This window comes from Sprattus sprattus (genome assembly GCF_963457725.1).
Source record: "Sprattus sprattus genome assembly, chromosome: 2".
Taxonomy (NCBI): Eukaryota; Metazoa; Chordata; class Actinopteri; order Clupeiformes; family Clupeidae; genus Sprattus; species Sprattus sprattus.
Window position 1 is genome coordinate 5331966 of NC_137921.1, and position 21704 is coordinate 5353669.

At 44.1% G+C, this 21704-nt stretch overlaps 1 protein-coding gene across 1 annotated transcript in view; it reads right to left on the reverse strand.

Moving 5' to 3' along the window:
- Positions 1–719: 719 nt before the first annotated feature.
- The window catches only part of cntn3a.1 (contactin 3a, tandem duplicate 1), a gene marked incomplete at both ends in the record, with an annotated part of 94670 nt that continues 73685 nt past the window's right edge, over positions 720–21704 (reverse strand). Inside the window, 12 exons of the mRNA XM_080832407.1 lie at positions 720–811; positions 1340–1508; positions 2368–2480; positions 3165–3351; positions 4900–5015; positions 6912–7146; positions 7715–7785; positions 8243–8392; positions 10249–10407; positions 11293–11410; positions 13561–13736; positions 16354–16481. Of these exons, the coding sequence (XP_080688533.1) occupies positions 720–811; positions 1340–1508; positions 2368–2480; positions 3165–3351; positions 4900–5015; positions 6912–7146; positions 7715–7785; positions 8243–8392; positions 10249–10407; positions 11293–11410; positions 13561–13736; positions 16354–16481 (1714 nt within the window). The remainder of the gene's footprint in view (positions 812–1339; positions 1509–2367; positions 2481–3164; positions 3352–4899; positions 5016–6911; positions 7147–7714; positions 7786–8242; positions 8393–10248; positions 10408–11292; positions 11411–13560; positions 13737–16353; positions 16482–21704) is intronic.

Below are 21704 nucleotides of genomic sequence, written 5' to 3' on the forward strand. Positions count from 1 at the left end.
CTCCACACGACAGAGAGAGAGGGGGAGAGAGAGAAAGACAGACAGAAGGAGAGAGAGATAGAGAGAGAGAGAGAGAGAGAAAGAGGATGTAGTTGCGCTTATGTTACATCATCCAGAGGTTTGCCCTCAGTAGATCAGTCACCGAAGTCCTTCATCTTGTCATCTGTGCCGCAGTAATTGGCCACCTCAAGCAGAGGACCAGAGGCCTGTTCCCATTCAGTAGTTCTGTTGCTCTGCAGTTACCCTTCAATGCAGTTAACTTCTTAAAAAAAAAATGTGTAAAATCCACCCATCACAGTGAAGTAGAGAGCCTCCACATGGACACGTTGGCTTCCACAGTTCTGTATATCGTTGTGTACATTCAGTTGCCTTGTTCAGGAAAATCCTCTCAGGCATTTCAATGTGAAAGAAAAAAAGATAGAAGCCACATATCTTACTCAGCAGTCTTTAAAGCAGCTTTGGTCAGGGCAGACTCAAGACCCAGTTTATCGTTTCTCCAGGGGAGGAGAGGATGGTGCAGGGGTGGGGAGCGAGTGGGATGGGGATGGGGTGGGTTGGGGCTCACTTCAGTTTCCTTCATGAGGCTCTTTTTAAAAACTAATGAGCATCGCTGCTGTCCTCGTACAGCTTCTCCGGGTGCTTGTACTGCTCTGCAACTCACGTCTCACCTCGTCTCGTCTCTTACGACTCTTACGTGAGTCCTACGGGAGCCGTTTTTGTCATAATAAAGTCCTTGATGTGTGGGCGAGAGCCAGCATAACCCAAGCCGGCCAGACCGGTGTCCGCCACGCCGCACCAACCACCGGAGCTCCTACAAATACAATCACACAGACAATAAGAGCCTCAGACACCAACACTGCAGCCTCAAGGAAAGCATAGTATCGTAAAGCTTAACTCTTTGGTGTTAATCTAAAATGCCTTCATTAATAGGCATTCATTGGCATTTTTTCAATGTGTTTTGACTCCGAGGCTTCTGCCAGGGAGTCGATTCCAAACTGACGTGCCTAACCTTTTCAAGTAGTCCGTAAAAACATAAACATGGACCACTGCACACTTGCTCAGCGTCATGGGGAAAGTGAGTGGAGAACACACACACACACGCACACGCGCACACACACACACACACACACCCACACACACACACACACACACACACACACACACACACACACACACACACACACACACACCCACACACACACACACACACACACACACAAACACACACACACACACACACACACACACACACACACACCCACACACCCACACCCACACCCACACACACACACACACCCACACCCACACACACACACACACACACAGTCCAGTCTCTCACCTGCTATTCTGGGGATGGTGATCTGTCGGCTGCTGCAGCCCTCCCCCCCCTCGCTGACCGGTTTGATCTGGACCACGTAGTCCTCGTCCACTGGCAGCGACAGCTCCAGGGACGTGCCGTTGGTCTCCACCACGCTGGGCCGGGCCTGACGGTTCTGCTTGTACATCACCTGCAGGGGAGGAGGTGTCAGAACGCATCAGAACGCATCAGAACCCATTAGAACCCAATGAGGTTAGTTCTCTTATCCATACAGTAAACCGCTACCAGATATAAAGAACAGCGGCGCTGCTGTGTGGAATCTGGGTTCGAAAATAATAACAACAAAAACAGAACCAACGTAAACATAAACAGTGGTGATGTAGTATGAAAGAGACCAGTCAATAACAACAACAACAACAACAACATCAACAATAACAACAACAGCATGTGCCGCCCGCCACCCTTCAGACAGTGGCTGAACAGAAGAAGCCCTGCCCTGCTTCTCAGAGCTCCTACCCATGACCTGAAGGCGCTCTCAGCGTGGTACAGACGTCCCGCCTTAGTGCCACAGCACTCCAATAGATGAAGCCGAAGCCGATCACTTCAAAAAGGCGACTGCGACTCCTCTGCGACTGGCAGGGGGGCTGATTTCACAACACGGCCCATTACAGCGCAGCTCTTTCAGCTTTTGAAAATTATAGCTGTGCTTCACATCGCGTGGGTAGACGGGGGGGGGGGGGAGGACTTGGTGAGGCAGACGGCTGGGCTTTTTGAAGTGAAAGGCTTTTAAATTGAGTGAAATGTTGACGAGCACAAGAAGATGCAAAGGGTTGTATAATTACAGCAGGCGATGACATGATGTCAGTGAGTAATTGCACTGGTTCCCATATAGAATGTCTCTGGGAATGAAAGGCACACAGCATGCCTCTACACTGCAGGGACAGGGACGGGGAGCGGTCGGGTCTTACTCTGTAACCCATGACACACACACACACACACACGCATGCCTCTGACTCTGCGGGGACGGGGAGCGAGCGGTCGGATCTTACTCTGTAACCCATGACTTCGGACTCGTTCTCCAGGGCCTTGACGTGATCCCACTGCAGGATGATTTTGGAGTTTGATGTGTTCCACACGACCTTCGTCGGAGGCTGGCTCGGGGCTGCAGCAGGGGGTGAGGAAGAGGAAGAGAGGAAGAGAAGGGGTAGAAATCTAAATGAGAGTGAAGGAAACAGCTCAAACACACATATCTGCACTGGCCTTGCTGAAAGCAGGGTGTAGCGTCTGGTGCTTTTGAGGTGAAGATGCTTTGAAATGCAAATTAACCCTGAGAGAGCAATTTCCTGAGGAAGGCTTGGTAAAGCTGGGTAATGCACACACACACACACACACACACACACACACACACACACACACACACACACACACACACACACACACAAAAACACACACACACACTACCACAGTCCTCGTCTTGCTTTGGATAAAGACTTCTCTGAATAGATGCATTCAAATTGCACAGGCTGTTGTTGAAGTAGTTGACCGTAGGAGTTTTCTGATTGGCTAGTGGGTTTAGTGTGGGGGTGTAGACTCACTCTGATTGGCTAGCGGGTTTAGTGTGGGGGTGTAGACTCACTCTGACTGGCTAGTGGGTTTAGTGTGGGGGTGTAGACTCGCTCTGATTGGCTACTGGGTTTAGTGTGGGGGTTGTAGACTCACTCTGATTGGCTAGTGGGTTTAGTGTGGGGGTGGTGTAGACTCACTCTGATTGGCTTGTGGGTTTAGTGTGGGGGTGCAGACTCACTCTGATTGGCTAGTGGGTTTAGTGTGGGGGGTGTAGACTCACGCGGCTTCTTGGTGGTGATGTTGACCACGGCGCTATCCGGGCCCACACCGGCGCTGTTGTACGCCCTCACGCGGATCAGGTAGGTGCTGCTTCCGTCCAGCTCGCGGAGGATGGCAGACGCCCTGTCGCCCACGGTGCGGACCACGCTGGCCGTCTCCTGCGTCTCCGCCTGCTCCCAGTACCTGAGCTGGGGACACATGTCGTCGGGGACACACGTCAGGGATCAAGTACAGTACGCTCCTGGTCGTTCCTCAAGAATACAATCCCAACAGGAGGAATAGGAAGTGTCAGGCGTTACATAGCGAGTTATTACTTGCTGACTTCAAGTAACAATACATTTCCGTTACGATAAGTGAACAGACTCACTGCGGAATGATATAAAATGGATGTGAATCAGAAGCACAAAACCCATGATCAATGGCAGCAGTCATTAACTTTTTTCCGCAACAATTATCAATAAATATCGGAGCCACGAACGTTGGGATGGCCCATTCAATTCAATGGAACTTTCTGCAGCATTCTGAGGAGCTGTATGATAAACATCAATAACGACCATCAGAACGCACACTGAGATCTTAACATCGAACTGGAGAGAAATAAGAGTTGAAAGAGAACTAAGGGAACACTCCGTGTGTTCCATGCGCTTCAAAAATTTCAAGCTGACCAAATCCTTGTGCAGGCAGGCAGGCACAGCTCAAAGTATCAGTGCAGTTACTGGTGCAAAGTCTGGCTTTGACGAAAGTTTACAGCGGGGCCATCAATCATCTAGACAGGGTAAACAACCGCTGGCATTGAATATTTGTTTATTTATTTATTAATGATGGATAAAAAAAACATTGTGAGAGGCAATACAAAGTAAACATCTTTAACCTTCCAAAACATCTTTACCCTTTTCAATAACAGCAAAGAAAATGTCCTCCGACCCCTAAATGTGGAAACGCTTAATGACACGCCACAATCAACAACAGAGAAGCCAAATAGTTTGTTGGAGGTTGTTAATACTTATTTATAATTAACAATGTAGCTTTGGTTGAACTAAATAGTCTTCTTTTCATCATTTAAAAATTAAGTGTTTGCATACAAACCGTTTATTTCTATAATAAACAACCAATAACAAATGTACATGTTATTAACGATCTATCAATAATTAATAAATAACATAAATTAAGATTCAGACACTTACTAGAATCGAATTCAGAATTTTATAATAACTTAAGTTATTGCCACTTTCTCTTCAATTTCCTAGTATGTTAATACATTATATTAATCTTGTACATGTAGGTTTGGACACTTCACTTAGTCAAAGACAAAGAATAATTCTAATTAAAAAGATATTCATAATTGTTGATAGTAAACTTGCTATGGGTTATTATAGTTACAAATAGTTTGTATGCAAACACCTATTTTTAAATGACCATAAAAGAAGACCATTAAGTAACAGAAAACCAATAAGCGGCATTGGCAATCATTTACAATAATCATCAAACTATTAGATAATGGCTACTTTGCTATTTATTGTGGTCCTGAATGTCACACAGTCCACTCTCTTTCCCCAAAATACTAACATGCTCCGCTAGGCATCGCAGTGAAAGCCTGACGTGTGTTTACCTCGTGAACACTAACATGGTCCTCTAGGCACACACACACACACACACACACACACACACACACACACACACACACACAAACACACACACATGCTAGGCATCCCACTGAAACCCTGACGTGTGTTTACCTCGTAGCCCATGATGCGTCTCTTGGTGGTGTTCCAGGGCAGGGGCTTCCAGGACACTTCCACCTCAGCTGCAGACAGACTCTTGGCACGGACTCTAGGGGGCGCTACGGAGGGCTCTGGGTGTTCAAAACACATGGCACTCATGAATACCACTAGGAGCTATATTACTGTATGCTTTCAGTTCATTATGACACTATATTACTGTATGCTTTCAGTTTGTTATGAGTATTATTACTGTATGCTTAGAGTTAGTTATGAGTATTATTAGTGTGTGCTTTGAGTTTGTTATGAGCTATATTACTGTATGCTTTGAGTTAGTTATGAGCTATATTAGTGTGTGCTTTGAGTTAGTTATGAGCTATATTAGTGTGTGCTTTGAGTTAGTTATGAGCTATATTAGTGTGTGCTTAGAGTTTGTTATGAGCTATATTACTGTATGCTTAGAGTTTGTTATGAGCTATATTACTGTATGCTTTGAGTTAGTTATGAGTATTATTAGTGTGTGCTTTGAGTTTGTTATGAGCTATATTAGTGTGTGATTTGAGTTAGTTATGAGCTATATTAGTGTGTGCTTTGAGTTAGTTATGAGCTATATTAGTGTGTGATTTGAGTTAGTTATGAGCTATATTAGTGTGTGCTTTGAGTTTGTTATTGTCAATGCTGTTGAAAACACAGTTGTTCTATGTGAGACTCGTAAACACTTGTCTTGATACTTCTATTTGTGTTACACATGTAAATATGTACAACTTGCTTCCTGTTATTGTCAAAAGTACAACACTTGGCTAAATCTTAATCTGTGCCATTTCAGGAAAGAGAATATCTCACTGATTAAATTAATATACAGCAATAAGGAATGTAGTCTAAAACTAGCAAGCCAACTACATGAAAAGCCTTGCATAGTTAACACACATAGTAGCAGCACAGTTGGCACTGATAAAAGCTTGCTAATATGATGAAAGGTTTCTGATGGCACTGTAATTGCTCATATCATGCTGTGAAAGCTTTTATTACATTTTCCAGGTGGGTCTGACTTGGACCATAGAACTACACAGCACATGGTTTGGACAGCTAGGTGAAACAACTGCTTTGTTTATCTGCCCTTTGCGGGTTTTTATAACACCGAAACTGGCTGCCACTAAAAACATACCTCTGGAAAGTGGTAATTTCCTGCCTACTGTTCCAGACGTTTTAAGAAGTTACATCTTGAAGTTAAGAGGGAAGTTTGAAGTTAGGAGTGAAAGTTACAGTATGCAACACTATGCAACAATTTGACACTTGAGGTATGGCTTTATAGGCATTAGTTTTGGTACCATCCTCAAATTCATTTTGTTACAGACAGATAAAAACCTGTGTCTTTCCCACTAGCCATCCAGGCTGTGCTACATATGCCCTATGCAGTTCTGTGTACCGGGCTGGAATATCTTGCAAAAATGAAAGAAAAGCGTTCACAGCATGACATTGCCAGCTATACTGCCAGAAAACACCAGTTAGTGTGTTGGCAAGCTTCTATCAGTATCAACTGGGCTGTTGGTGGTGTTTGCACGCTTTTTGCATTCTTTTTAGGCAGTGGTGTAATCCAGGGTATACGCAGGTATACAGAGTATACCCACTTATTTTTCAGTCAGCATTGCGTATACCCACTTCTCAAAACAGGGCGTTTATCCTGCGCTGTATTAAAAATAATGCAAAATTAAGAGTATACCCACTTCTCCAGGGACCACTACACCTCTGCTTTTAGGTAGTTAGCGTGCTAGCTTTGGAACAGAACTCCTTATTGCTGCTTTAAGAGTGAAGTTTGAGGGGGGGCACTGTGGCGCAAGCCGATAAGCCCCCCATTTACGGGCTTCATTGCCCGCGGGGACACAGGTTCGATTCCGGCCTGCTGTCGTTCTCCCGATCCTCTCCCCACGTCTTCTCCGCCTCGCTTCCTGTCCACAACTCTTCACTGTCCTTTAATAAAAGCCCAAAATAAATAAATAAATAAAAAAAAAGAGTGAAGTTTGTCCACTGACCTTCCTCTGCGGAGTAGATGGTGGTCACTGGGCCGAAGGGTCCCTCCCCCCGGTTGTTGTAGACGCCCACTTTGACGTGGTAGGGGGTGAAGGGGGGGATGCTGTCGTCTCTGAAGGAGTACTTGGAGGCGTCGGGGGAGGTGACCGCTGCCTGCATCCAGCCCTGCGCCCCGTCAGGACGGAAGGCCACAACGTAGCCGAAGCCTGGACCGCACTGGAGCTCCTCTGGGACAGGCTGTGAGACACACACACACACACACACACACAGACACAGACACACATATAGACACACACACACACACATAGACACAGACACAGACACACACATAGACAGACACACACACACACACACAAACACACACACACACACACACACACACACACAGACACAGACACACATATAGACACACACACACACACATAGACACAGACACACACACACACATGCACACATAGACACACACATACACATTTAGAGAGACATGCAGACATACACAAAGAGAGAGACACACACACACCGACATACACACAGACACAGACACAGACACACACACACACAGACATACACACAGAGAGAGAACCACAAACACGCACACAGAAAAACATTGATACACACATCACAGAAGCGCACACACACATACACACACACACACACACAAACACACACACACACACACACACACACAGAGCGGGAGAAAGATAGAAAGAACACAGTATTTGACAGAAAATCCTCAGAGTGTGTAACAGAATGTCATGAACCGGCTGAACCAAAGTCATTCTGCTTTCCAATACTCAGACGTTACCTCCCAAGTGATGACCAGCTCAGCCCTGCTTCCTCCTCCTCCACTCACTCTAGTAGGAGTCACCCTTGGCACTAGGCAAGAGAGACAAACAAATAAATACAGTTTCAATAAACACTATTTTCACATACTTGAGTCCCTTTTTCATTGTGTATGTTTGCATGATACATGCATTGTAATCAGTCTCATCCAAAATATGGGATATAATATTCCTTTAGTAAATGTATGAATATTCCGATAGTAAAATCCTGAATATTCCTATTGTAAAATCATTAATATTCCTGTAGTAAAATCATTAATATTCCTATTGTAAATTCAGTAAATCTCTCTGACAAACCCAGCACCTATTGCTTTGAATATTGTTTGCATGTTGACATACAGCATGAATCAGATGACATACGTGCATCATACGTGTTTGTTTGCATGTTGACATACAGCATTGATCAGATGACATACGTGCATCTTACGTGATTGTCTGCAGTGTGTGTGTGTGTGTGTGTGTGTGTGTGTGTGAGAGATCAGATGACATACGTGCATCTTTGGTCCTGATCTTCTTCGAGGGCTTGCTGGGCTCTCCTGTCCCGATGGCGTTGGTCGCCAGGACCCTGAACTCGTACTCCACCCATGGGTTCAGCTCCGTGACGGTGGCGGACAGCTGACCACTGCCCAGGTGCTCTGGCACTGACAGGAAGTGACATCAGAAGACATGTGTCAGCTACTTAAGAGAGCTCTGGCACTGACAGGAAGTGACATCAGAAGACATGTGTCAGCTACTTAAGAGAGCTCTGGCACTGACAGGAAGTGACATCAGAAGACATGTGTGAGCTACTTAAGAGAGCTCTGGCACTGACAGGAAGTGACATCAGAAGACATGTGTGAGCTACTTAAGTCGACAGAGAGCTCTTATTGCAATATATTGAACTTAGTGAACTTAATCATTTAAAATGTAAAATGATTCTCATGTGAGCATAACTTACTATAACTCTGAGCCTAAACTTAGTCACCCAAGGCCAAAGCACGTCTTGTAAAGACCTGTTTGCATTCATAAACTGCTTAATTCTCATCAATTATTTTAATATTAACTACATAGAGTACATCATCTAGGAAGCCCCTTAATACTGAGGCGGATAACTAGCCTGCTAGCACCTGCTTGAAACTACATAGTTAATATTTTAAAACTAGCATGTTTCACATCCATAAAACACACACACACAGAAACACACAGAAACACACACACACACACCGGAACACACACACACACCAACACACACACACACATAAACACACACACACACACACACACACACACACACACACACACCAGCATGCCCCCTTCAGCGTCGCTCCTGTTGTCTGGGTTAATGGTAATCCCTTTAATAAACCTGCAGTGGCCAGTGTTTCCTGTGGTGGCTGTGCAGACAAACAGGCCCAGCTTTTGATGTGATATCCCCGGCACGCCATAACACACACACACACACAGTCACACACACACACACACACACACACACAGTCACACACACACACACACACACACACACACACACACACACACACAAACACACACACACACACACACGGCGGCCCCTTCAGTGCTCATTAACCAGGGGCCCCGCGGCGAACACGCTTGGGCGCGACCTGCCTCTGTTAGACTAATCCCTCGCATTCTAAGCCCGCTTTCATCCCCTCTGGGTAAACAGTCCTTCAGAGAGTAATTACCGCTAATCCATGGTGCACTAGCGTAGCGTAGCGCCTGAAACATGCACATACCTTCAGCTGCATGTGTTCAAGTCCACTAGCCCAAGAGCCTGTCTTAGTGAATAGTGTGCGTTATACTAGTCTTTAGCTGAGCTGCAAAACATCCACTGAATACATGAATAGTCCTTCAGATAGTAATTATCGTCTAATCTATGGCTGCACTGCTGTGTGAGACCTGCACATGCGTTCAGCTGTGCGTGTTCAAACCCAGTAGCCCACAAGGCCGTCATGTTGAATGGTGAGGGTTGTCATGGTAAAAGGTGTGGGTTGTCAATGTCATGGTGAATGGTGTGGGTTGTCATGGTAAATGGTGTGGGTTGTCATGGTGAATGGTGTGGGTTGTCAATGTCATGGTGAATGGTGTGGGTTGTCATGGTGAATGGTGTGGGTTGTCATGGGGAATGGTGTGGGTTGTCATGGGGAATGGTGTGGGTTGTCATGGTGAATGGTGTGGGTTGTCAATGTCATGGTAAATGGTGTGGGTTGTCAATGTCATGGTGGATGGTGTGGGTTGTCATGGTGAATGGTGTGTGTTGTCATGGGGAATGGTGTGGGTTGTCATGGGGAATGGTGTGGGTTGTCATGGGGAATGGTGTTGGTTGTCATGGTGAATGGTGTGGGTTGTCATGGGGAATGGTGTGGGTTGTCATGGTGAATGGTGTGGTTTGTCATGGTAAATGGTGTAGGTTGTCATGGTGAAAGGTGTGGGTTGTCATGGTGAATGGTGTGGGTTGTCATGGTGAGAGGTTTGGGTTGAGCTAGGCCGGGCCTGAGCTCCATACCTGTGTTGGCTGCCTGCCAGCCCAGAGAGAAGGAGGTTCTGGCCTGGATGATGTACGTCTGGATGGGGCTGTGGTTGTCAGGCCCAGCCCTCCAGGAGATGGAGGAGGCGGTCTCCGTGACCCCGTCCACCTGGAGGTCCGTTGGTGGGCCGGGGGACCCTGAGGAGAAGGAGAAGGAGGAGCCGTGTTTGTGAAATGTAATTTTGTGCCATTATGAGTGACAGGTGTCACTTTACCACTCCAAACTCTAAACTCGGTGCAACAACACTCTGACAGGCAATCAGCCTTCCTGAGAGAAAAAGACAACTCGTCTTAAAATAAAATAAAATGGCAGCTTGTCAGAGGCAAAAATGTTTTAAGGTACATTCTCACCAACAAAAACACAAACAACTGTTATGGAAGTATAAAAAAAGCATAAAAAGTTTCACAAAGAAAGAATGAAACATTTCCCTTTCTACCGCATAGCTGTAAGGGGCAACAGGCTGTAGGCAAATACCTAGAGAGCAAAGATGCCCGATGCACCACACTCTTTCATTACACTACAAATGACTTTAGCCAAAGTCTCCTCTAAATGACTCAATGTAATGAACACACATTTAAAACGTCACGTAGACACAATGCTCTTTTGTAATTGCAGCTGTAATTGTGGAATTAAAGCAAGGGTATTAAGCTGCCTGCATTCATTACCACACAAAACAAATGAGCCGATAGACACCTTCAAACAGCACACACACACACACACACACACACACACACACACAGACACACACACACACACACACACACACACACACACACACACACAGATGAACAGGTGGGTTCATAGACACCTTCAAACAGCACACACACACACACACACACACACACACACACACACACACACAGATGAACAGGTAGGTTCATAGACACCTTCAAACAGCACACACACACACACACACACACACACACACACACACACACACACACACACACAGATGAACAGGTGGGTTCATAGACACCTTCAAACGGCTGAGTAGTATAAAGGCACTGATGCTGAAGCCGTACCTCTGACCACCACGTCGCTGGCTATGGACGAGCTGTCCACTTTGGTCTGGACCGCACAGGTGTACTTCCCAGCATGCCTCAGCTGGATGTTACGGATCATGATGTCCCCCGCAGACTGCTGCAGAGAGGTTCAGGGTTCAGAGGTCAGAGGTCATACAGAGGTCATACCGAGGTCATACAGAGGTCATACACAGGAAATGATTACGGATCATATAATGTCTCCTGCATACGGCTGTAGAGAGGTTCAGCCATACACAGGAAATGATGTTCACTTTGTGCTTAGGCATAATGGCCAATTAGGTCATAGTTCATCCTATGAGTACAATAATAAAAATAAAAAACAAACAAACAGGAAATGGCAATTATGGGCTTTAAAGTTATTGATTATGGATACTGCAAGATTAGTGGCAATGAATAAATGTTTTAATCTGAAATTGAGAATGCATCAAGAAGTCTCAAATGGAAAGCACCACAAATGCACTTGCATATCATGCTATTATGCCATGGATTTATTGCTTTCAATGAGAACTTTTTTGATTACAGTTTAAATTATTGCATTAGCTTGTGATGAAGCCCAATTAAGACAGTAGATGGAAACTGAACATAAAAATATGTTTCTGAAACTTTTAATTGCTTATCAGAACTCCTAGTTTTACTTTCCAAATTAGCAGCCGCATGTTTGAATAACAAGTGAAATTGAAGCGACTGATTGGCTGGGAAATTGCAGGGGGGAGAGAAATTACTTCAAACAGGTTTAATTGCTTCCTGACACCAATCTAATAAACAATAGTAATTAGAGTCATTTTTAGAATTTAATTTAGAATAGGTAAGAATGTGTTCTGATTTAACGTCTGTTAATTTTATTCAGCTTAACTTGCTATATGAAGACAAATGACTAACATTAGATTCATTTACATTACATTCAAAACTAAAAGGACACATACGTACATTTTGAAACCAGTCCCAACAGGTAAATATCTATTCTTCTACTTTGTATATCTATTTGTCAATCTCATTCATACTCACACAGTGTAAACTCAAGTCAAGTCAGGTTTACTTATAAAGCCCATTTAAAGACAACAGATGTTGACCGAAGGGCTGTACAAATCAAAACAGCAACCAATAAAATGTCACAATAAAAACAGAGGTTTTAAAAAGACAAAAAAGACAATAAATAAACACCACAAGACCACAGGAATACAACAAAAGAAGAAGCAACTCTCACACTGAGTTAAAGGCAATGATATCTAATGTATGGGCCAGCCTTACATGCAGAGGCAACTCGATCCAGAGTAAGGGGGCTAGAACTACAAAGGCGTGATCTCCCCCTATGCTTCAACTCTGACTTTGGGACAACCAGAAGGGGCTGGTCAGGGGACCTGAGAGGCCTTGATGGGACGTGTAGTTCAGAATAGGTCAGAGATATTAGAGCAAGCCTATTCAAAGACTACTAAGTGAAAAAAAAAAAATCTTCAAATGAATCCTAACACGTAAAGGGAGCCAGTAAAGGGAGGAGAGTACAGGGGTGTTGTGCTCCCATAGGCGGAGATCCCGGGGGGGACGTGTCCCCCCTACCATAAAGTTGTCCCCCCCCAACAGTCATTGTAAATACAGTTCTACCGGACATGTACTCTTTTCAAAACATAAAAAAATGGTCTGGGATTTTGCCTTGCGGGACATTTGTGTATTTTAAGAACGAGTTATTACGTCCCTGCATGTGAAAAAGATGGCAAAACTACGTCGCGGGGGGAGGGGGTGGGGTCATCTGCAATTTTCCTGTGTCCCCCCCAGGAATTACTCTCTGAAATGTTACCGTGTATTGTCCCTCCCTACAACGAAATGGGATCTCCGCCCTGGCGTGCTCCCACTTAATAGACGAGCTGTAGTATTTTGGAGCAGTTGTAAGCAGGAGAGGGAGACCTGGCTGACACCCTGAGTTAATCCACTGGTAAATACTCTATTCTAGTATACTGCTAAACTGTACTGTAAGGGACCCTGAGTTAATCCACTGGTGAATACTCTATTCTAGTATACAGCTTAACTGTACTGTAAGGGACACTGAACCTAACATTGAAACTTTGTAAAAGCTAGCTGACCATCAGATTGAGATTGATTTTCTGTGGAAAACGAAAAGTGTTAGGCAACAGACTTTTACTTCAGAGCATATTGCTATTTTAGTGCTATGGAAGCGTGTATGGCTGCCTTTCAGGAGAGCCATTCGTGTATTTTGTCATGAGGGTATTTTTTTGCTTCAAAATCACCACTTACTCCACCAACTTTCTCAAAGTATCCACCATGGCTCCCAAACTGGATGACGAGCTCGTTGAAGAACCAGGTGAACTTCACGTCCAGTGAGGGGTCGTGGGAGACCTGACAGGGCAGGACGATGCTCTCACCCACCGTCACGTCCACCTGCGCTGCTTTGGTGGTGATCACAGTAGGCTCTGCACGGACACACCAGAGAAATACACACCAATCAGAGTCATGCACATGGATGCCTTGACCAATCAGAGTCACGCACATGGACGCCTTGACCAATCAGAGTCACGCACATGGATGCCTTGACCAATCAGAGTCATGCACATGGATGCCTTGACCAATCAGAGTCACGCACATGGACGCCTTGACCAATCAGAGGCACGCAAATGGATGCCTTGACCAATCAGAGTCACGCACATGGATGCCTTGACCAATCAGAGTCACGCACATGGATGCCTTGACCAATCAGAGTCACGCACATGGATGCCTTGACAAATCAGTCACGCACATGGATGCCTTGACCAATCAGAGTCACGCACATGAATGCCTTGACCAATCAGAGTCACGCACATGGATGCCTTGACCAATCAGAGTCACGCACATGGATGCCTTGTTTGCGGTGAAACTAAACAAGTTCCAGGACACTCACCCAACACATAATAAGTCACAAAAATACATATCAAGCTGCTAAAAAGTACAAGCACATATTTAGACAACTAAAATGTATAGAATATAAATATAATATTGAATAAATAAAGAATTCTTAATTCTTTCTTCACAATTGTTAGAGACCATTAACACTTCTCTTGAATTGTATAAATAAAGTTTGTAAACAATATAATGTGTTAACTGTTGCTAAGTGAAACGGCTAAAATATGAGGTTGCGTTGTGATAACCAAACATGACCACTAGATGTCACTGTGTTCTCGTTCATCTGCCTCCAGCCCCTCAAGCTCAGTTTCCCAGGCAGCTCACCAAGCACAGTAAAGAAGCCAAATCAACACGGGCACTTCTCTCTTTTCGAAAGCCACACTGAACACTACATATTTTCACACCACTTGCGCACAGACAGGGAGCACAGCATGGTGTGTGTTTTTAGTAAAAACACCATCTTTGTCTGGGCGCTGCTGGGTATCTTTCCTTCCTCCCTCTGATGTGGTACAAGGGGGGGGCCTTAAATGTCCACTTAAGTACCCACTGAATTATACATAACCATCAAGCCACCACATAGTCATTTCCTGCCCATTACAGGAACAGTCAACAACAAACTCAGATATATCTGACTAATTCTTGTTGGGGTTCTTTGGCGTAGTTAGTCGAAAGGCCAGATGGACTTTGCAAACTAAGAAACACAGAAAGTCTGTGACGTGATTTTAGCCATCTGATTGCTTTCATAATCCTTAACTAATTATGTGGGCTGTTTATGCACACACGCACGCACACACACACACACACACGCACACACACACACACACACACACACACACACACACACACACACACATGAGTGCAAATGTTCAATATTGCAGGCACGTACCCTTCTCTGCTGTCAGTGGTCTGTTTTATCATTAATTCAGAACGGGGGAAATATTTATTTAATGGACGTTGTTTTATTCTGTCTGAGCAGAAAAGACTGCTTGATTATTATATTTGCCAGATCACATTAATACTGCAACAGAGCTTTCTGGAGAAAGGCACACTTTAGCAAAATAATAAGTCGAATCAAACTTACAAACATTCTGGAATCTAGATTCTAAAACTCGTTGTTCCAATCCTTGATTGTGATTGGCTAAATGGCGTTCCATGCCGTTGTAAAATCCAGCATAACCATTACAATCATAACCATAACATTCTATGATAACATTCCATATTACTGCGCATCGAATGTTTCAAAGAAAGAAAGACGTTGGTCAAATCAGCACAAAACACGGACTCGCGTCGTGCCTAACAACTCCTCTTACCTGTTCTAAAATCAGCGCAAATCAAGGCCTCTTGGGGCTTATTGCTTAAGTCTAGATGCAGTCACTCTAGTCAAATTCCACAGGCATTGGAAACAAAAATGGTTATTGTAGCAACTCATTTGCAATGCAAAAATGAATGGAATCACCAACCAGCATATTAACATGATATTTGTTGACTGTGCTTTTTAAGGGACTGAGTATTCACTGGCAATTCAGACATTTGGATGGATTCAAATGGATTGAACCCTTATTTAAACCAAACATAGCTTTTTCACTCCAAAAAAGCACTGAATTATACATGAGCAGCCAGACATTCAACAGAAACAGCATGGAGAAGGACAAACCACACAAATTAGACTCATCCCCCCCTCGCAGACGGCTGCAATTAAGACCATTCTACAGCTGCTCTGAAAATATAAAGTTTGGAGAGGGTTTTTCTGTCGCTGGTCAAAAGGAGATGGTCAGTCTTCTGAATATATCTACACACTCAGTAAAGTAAATGCACACTGCACTCTCTCTAAGGAGTAAAAACTCATTTGAACCCTATCATTCTCGCACTGAGTATACAGTTTGAGTGAGCTCTGGCATAAAAGGTATTACCCACTGAAATTAGCACTGGATTCCACATTCCCTGGAGGAGTTGTCCAATATGGCCAGCACTATACAAGATTACTTACACGTCTTCAAACCGTTTCTTCAAAATAGTCACACACACACACATACAGGCGTAATTGGAGTATTGCTCCATACTTCAAAGACAGCCCTAATGGAAAAGAAAATCCTGAAACGCGGTGACAACTTCGCGTCGTTTCAAGCCATAATTGAGAGGCAATTACTGTACCTTTTACCACTAGGGTCCCGGCGCTGCTTCCCATGCCGTACTGGTTCCTGGCCACACACGTGTAGAGCCCGCCGTCCAATTTGGTGACATTTGATATCCGCAGACTTCCATTATCCAGCACAGAGACTCTGGAAAATAAAATGAAATTATTGTCCGCGGCCGCCCTCGCGCTGAAATTGCCTGGCTTTCCTTTCTAGCCCCTAATTCGAACGGGAACACAATCTATCAGTCGCCCTGACTGAGAACCACAACACAGGGATGGAGAGAGAGAAATAGAGAGAGAGAGCGAGAGAGAGAAAGAGAGATGGAGAGAGAGAAATAGAGAGAGAGAGAGAGAGAGAGAGAGAGATGGAGAGAGAGAGAGAGAGAGAGCTATCAATTTGTGGATAGGATATGCATCTCATTTACAGTCGCTGTTAATTAGAACAGCCCTGACACCCAAGCTGTTGTTTGAATGTCACAATGTGCCTTTTTAAATAACAGCACTGACATATATGGGAGGACATGGAGACCCCAGGACAAACCATACAAAACACAACAGACAGCATAGTAATTAGTGATGAATTAGTCCCATGTAGCAGTTGATCTTTCTTGTACTAATTCTCACAGATACACCACTGACTTAATAATACGCACCCTTTGGCTAAATACTGAACGTATACATACACACAGTTGGGTGCTTACTTTGGAGTGCCTGCAGGATTGTGTGATTATGCGATTTCGAAAATTCACACAAATGTGGATTTCCCGCAATTGCTGGTTGCTAATTTCTCTTAATACAAAAATTTTTCCACAAAAAAAGCAGTCATGGTATTTATGCGTTATTTAAGACTGCTTTTATCATCAAAATCTAATGATCAAAATCAATGCGATTTTAACTGCAATTTTTGAGAATTCCTTCAGCAAGATCCTGGTGGAACCAACCTAACCCTGACGCAAACTTCCCACATTCATAACCTAATAAAGCAAGTGGAGGTCTATTGTGTGGTTGTCAAAGGCAACTAATTAGTGCTCTAGAGAAGGGTAACAATGAGAGGTGGGCAAGCTTGGAGGGCCTCTCATTAAACTCCTGAATGTTTAGACTTTTAATTCAGGATTAATTTGAAAAGAAGCACAAAGTGTCAGAAACCTTGTGGCACCAGATAACAAGGGCACCCTCGCGGTTATTAGACAAAGAGAGAGTTTATCTTGGAAACAAAGGAAAATCGCTCTCGGAAATTCAGAGGGATTTTTTCAGATGGTTTCAAAAGGGAGGGAAGACTAACAGCTTGTCATGACAGATTCTGCTCAGAGTGTAAATGGGAGAGGACTGTCTGTCTGTTTGACCCTACGCTCCTGTTATCTCCTCTTTCTTTCATAATTGCAAAAAAAAAATAAAAGAAATAAAAAAATAAAGTCTGCCGAGAAAGTGTGCGCTGAGTTCTGAAGACATGTTTTTTCTCTCTCTCTCTCTCTCTCTCTCTCTGGGCTAGCAGTATTAGATGCGAGACATTATAATTTCAAGCAGTGGTTGAAGGGCACGTAGCTGCGAAACAACAAGAAGAGAGACAGGGAGAGAGACAGGGAGAGAGACAGGGAGAGAGCGCATAGAATACAGGTTCTATAAGTGGCTTTCTGACAGCAAGGAAAATTACACAGGAGAAACTCTGAACCGTAGGAAGGACTGTGAATTATTAAAACTCTGCTGCCTCTCTGAGAGAGGTGACAGATAGCACTCAAACTAAAGTGGTTTGAAAGAACATCGAGCAAACCCCCTATTTGACTGATTACCCAATATTAAAATGTTTTCATGCCTGTTGATGGAAATTGATATAGTCATATAATTACCATTGCATACATGAATGCTCTTGTGTGTGTGCGTGCCATGTGTATTCACAGTCTGTCCCCCACCCTCACCCATGGCCTATGCTAAACGGAACCTCTCTAGACATCCCCTCCCTATTCATGGCCTATGTCAGAGGTCTTCAACGTTTTTCAGGCCAGGGACCCCCAAACTGATGGCGAGATGAGCAGGGACCCCCTACTATATAAATTGCATAAAATTTTGTTTATAATATACTGGGCCTAGTGCCAAATAAACATAGCTACCCTGTTATTGTGTCGATGGCACACATCCTCCCACATTAAGGAGATGTATCTTCTTTTCAATTACTCCTGTCTGACACGATCCAACGGATGACGGAGGAGGAGTCTGGCGCATGGAGTTGTGTTGACAACGTAGATGTTATAGTGAGATTGACAGGTCAACAAACCAATCACACCGCTAGCAAGTTGTTAAGATTGTAGGTAGTAGCTTGCTAACATTAGCTAGGAGGCTCACACACCTCGCAAATCCTCACTTATTTTTCAGTTACAATTAAAGTTTTTTGACCTTGTACAGTGTCTATTTCTCTTTATCTTATTTTTTGTTTTAAATCTAAGCAAATGTCAAACTAACAATTTATAGGTACAAACAAGACCAGCTATGGAGTTTGGTTCGTCATCTTTTATTTTTGACCTTCGCGCTCTTTAGACTTGAGCAGAAACGCGATCTGATTGGCTAGTGCCTGTGCATGAAAGGTGCTGTGAGTGAACCGGTGCCCAGCTTGAGAGAGCTCCTGTGGGTAGCTGAATGTGTCGATTGGACTGAAAGATAACGTCTTCTCGATCAATTTATATGTTCGCTACAATATGTCGGATTTATGTTAATGTAAATTTAAAGGGAATAAATACAATTCTGATTTGGAAGACATTTAAATTTGTGGAAAAAAAAATTGGTTGAATTTTTTTATTTTTATTTTTTTGAATATTTTTTTTTTTTTTTGAAATATTAAAAAAAATTATCTTATCAACCAAAGATTTCGCGACCCCCCTGCAGTACCTCCGCGGACCCCCTGTTGAAGACCCCTGGCCTATGTAATACACATACCAGGACCTTAGGTAAGCATGTTCCGGAACATTCCGTGGGGGCTGGTGGTCACCTCACCTCCCCTCCCACTCCCACCCCCATTTGCCCAACTTGACCTATCACCCAAAGGTATCCCATGATCAACCAGTACCTAAACAGTAACACACCCCCCCATTTGACCTGTGACCTCCCATAGCTGACCTTATAAAAAGTAATACTGTACATCGATATTCAGTCTTTACCCTTTCTACTCGATTTGGAATTGACTCCCTGCAGGCACACGTGCGAAATAAACAGCAAGACATTTGATTCACCTCGTGGTTCCATTGTCTAAAGTTTATTGTTGGATTCAGAGCTATCATATTTGGTGTACATTAGGTCTTTTAATTTCTTTCTTTTCTTCTTTCTTTCATCATACTACTGGTGTAGTATTGTGATACACCATGCCAAATCAGAGAAAGTTACACCTTTAAAGTGAGCCCTATTGCAGAAAGATGAACACCTCCACTGTACACTCTGTTCTTTGGTTGGTTACCTAACGACGTGTTCTTTTTAAACTCTCTCTCTTTCTTACGACCCAAAATGCAATTAACTTGTGATGGAGCAGAAAGATCAGAAATAAGGCCTTTGACTGTGAAGCACATAGTAGGTCACAGGGCTTCGAGGAAGTATGTTAGATGCCATTTCTGTTAAGCTTCTTTTCTATCCAGACAGAGACTCTGCTTGACCACCACTTAAACGCTGTGGGGTCTGATAAAGCAATACTCTTCCCAAACAACCACCGGAAGGCCATCGCTAAGAATCATCCACACACGAACGGCCAGAGAGGGATGCTAGCACCACCGGAAGGCCATCGCTGAGAATAATCCACACACGGACGGCCAGAGAGGGATACTAGCAGCACCGGAAGGCCATCGCTGAGAATAATCCACACACGGACGGCCAGAGAGGGATACTAGCAGCACCGGAAGGCCATCGCTGAGAATCATCCACACACGGACGGCCAGAGAGGGATACTAGCAGCACCGGAAGGCCATCGCTGAGAATCATCCAGACACGGACGGCCAGAGAGGGATACTAGCAGCACCGGAAGGCCATCGCTGAGAATCATCCAGACACGGACGGCCAGAGAGGGATACTAGCAGCACCGGAAGGCCATCGCTGAGAATCATCCAGACACGGACGGCCAGAGAGGGATACTAGCAGCACCGGAAGGCCATCGCTGAGAATCATCCAGACACGGACGGCCAGAGAGGGATACTAGCAGCGGGATCATAAACAGTATGCACAGCCTGTCTCCCCAGAAATCCATAGGAGGCCGGGGTGTAAACACTGGCGATCCAGTCTCCATATTAAACAATGCTGACTGCCTCAGCTTCTGTTCCCCCAAGGGTGCTAACTATCAATATTGTTGTCACCAAAATGTGTGGGGTTAATAAAAGGAATGACCTCAGGGGTAAACATTTGCCAGTAAACAGGCGAAGGATTGCGGGCTGCAAAACACACGTCGCGCCCCTCACAGTCATGTCAGTTCTGATTGTTTTCTTTCTGTTTTTTTTTCTTTTCTCTCTGACAGAATCCTATGCTGCTCCACGACGTCGGCACCTCCGCAATCCCACAGTTCCCTGCGCGTAATACATTTCACTCACACAAATCCATCATATGCGTTATGTCACTTTTTTTAACGAGTCGCACGCAAGAAGACAGCCCGTTAAACTGACACAAAATCCGCAAAGAACAATTACTTTAAATGCAATCTCCACAACCTAATAAAAAATTCCAGGACATTTCTGATATTTCATTATCCACCCATTTTAGCTTGGAGGCCAAAAGCTTTATACAGTCTCCTCAGACCGACACAGACTGTGGAAGGGAATTAATTTTGTCGCAATATGAGTGATATTATTATCTGCACGGAGGATGTATGATTAAGGAACAACCCCCGAGACCTGAACATGGGGTTAGTTAAATTTCTGCCGTCACATTAACTGTGAATCCACCCTCAGTCCTGCTCCTGGGTAGGATTTGTTGGGAGGGAATCCAAGGAGCTTCTATTTTTTAAGGGCCGCAGCCGCCTACCCCGAGGAGACTGAAATCTTAAATTCACACAAGGCCGTGTGATTTAGAAGAACACTTGACTGAAATCTTAAATTCACACAAGACTGTGTGATTGAAAAGAACACTGTTACTGCATCTGCATTTCAGATACAGTTGACATTTGAAAAAAGATCTATATACAGCTGTGAACGATGTGAATCATGGAGTATGGACCGTGACTATGGAAATGATGTGCCATGGTAAACTAAGATCATAATTCAGGAAACACATCATGGATGGCAAGGTCAGACCAATACATACACTACAGACACATACATTGGCATGGACTTGTTTATCAGGCTGTACAGATGTTCATCTTTTAAAATTACATTTATATTATAACCCAATCACCTTTCAAGCGGCATAA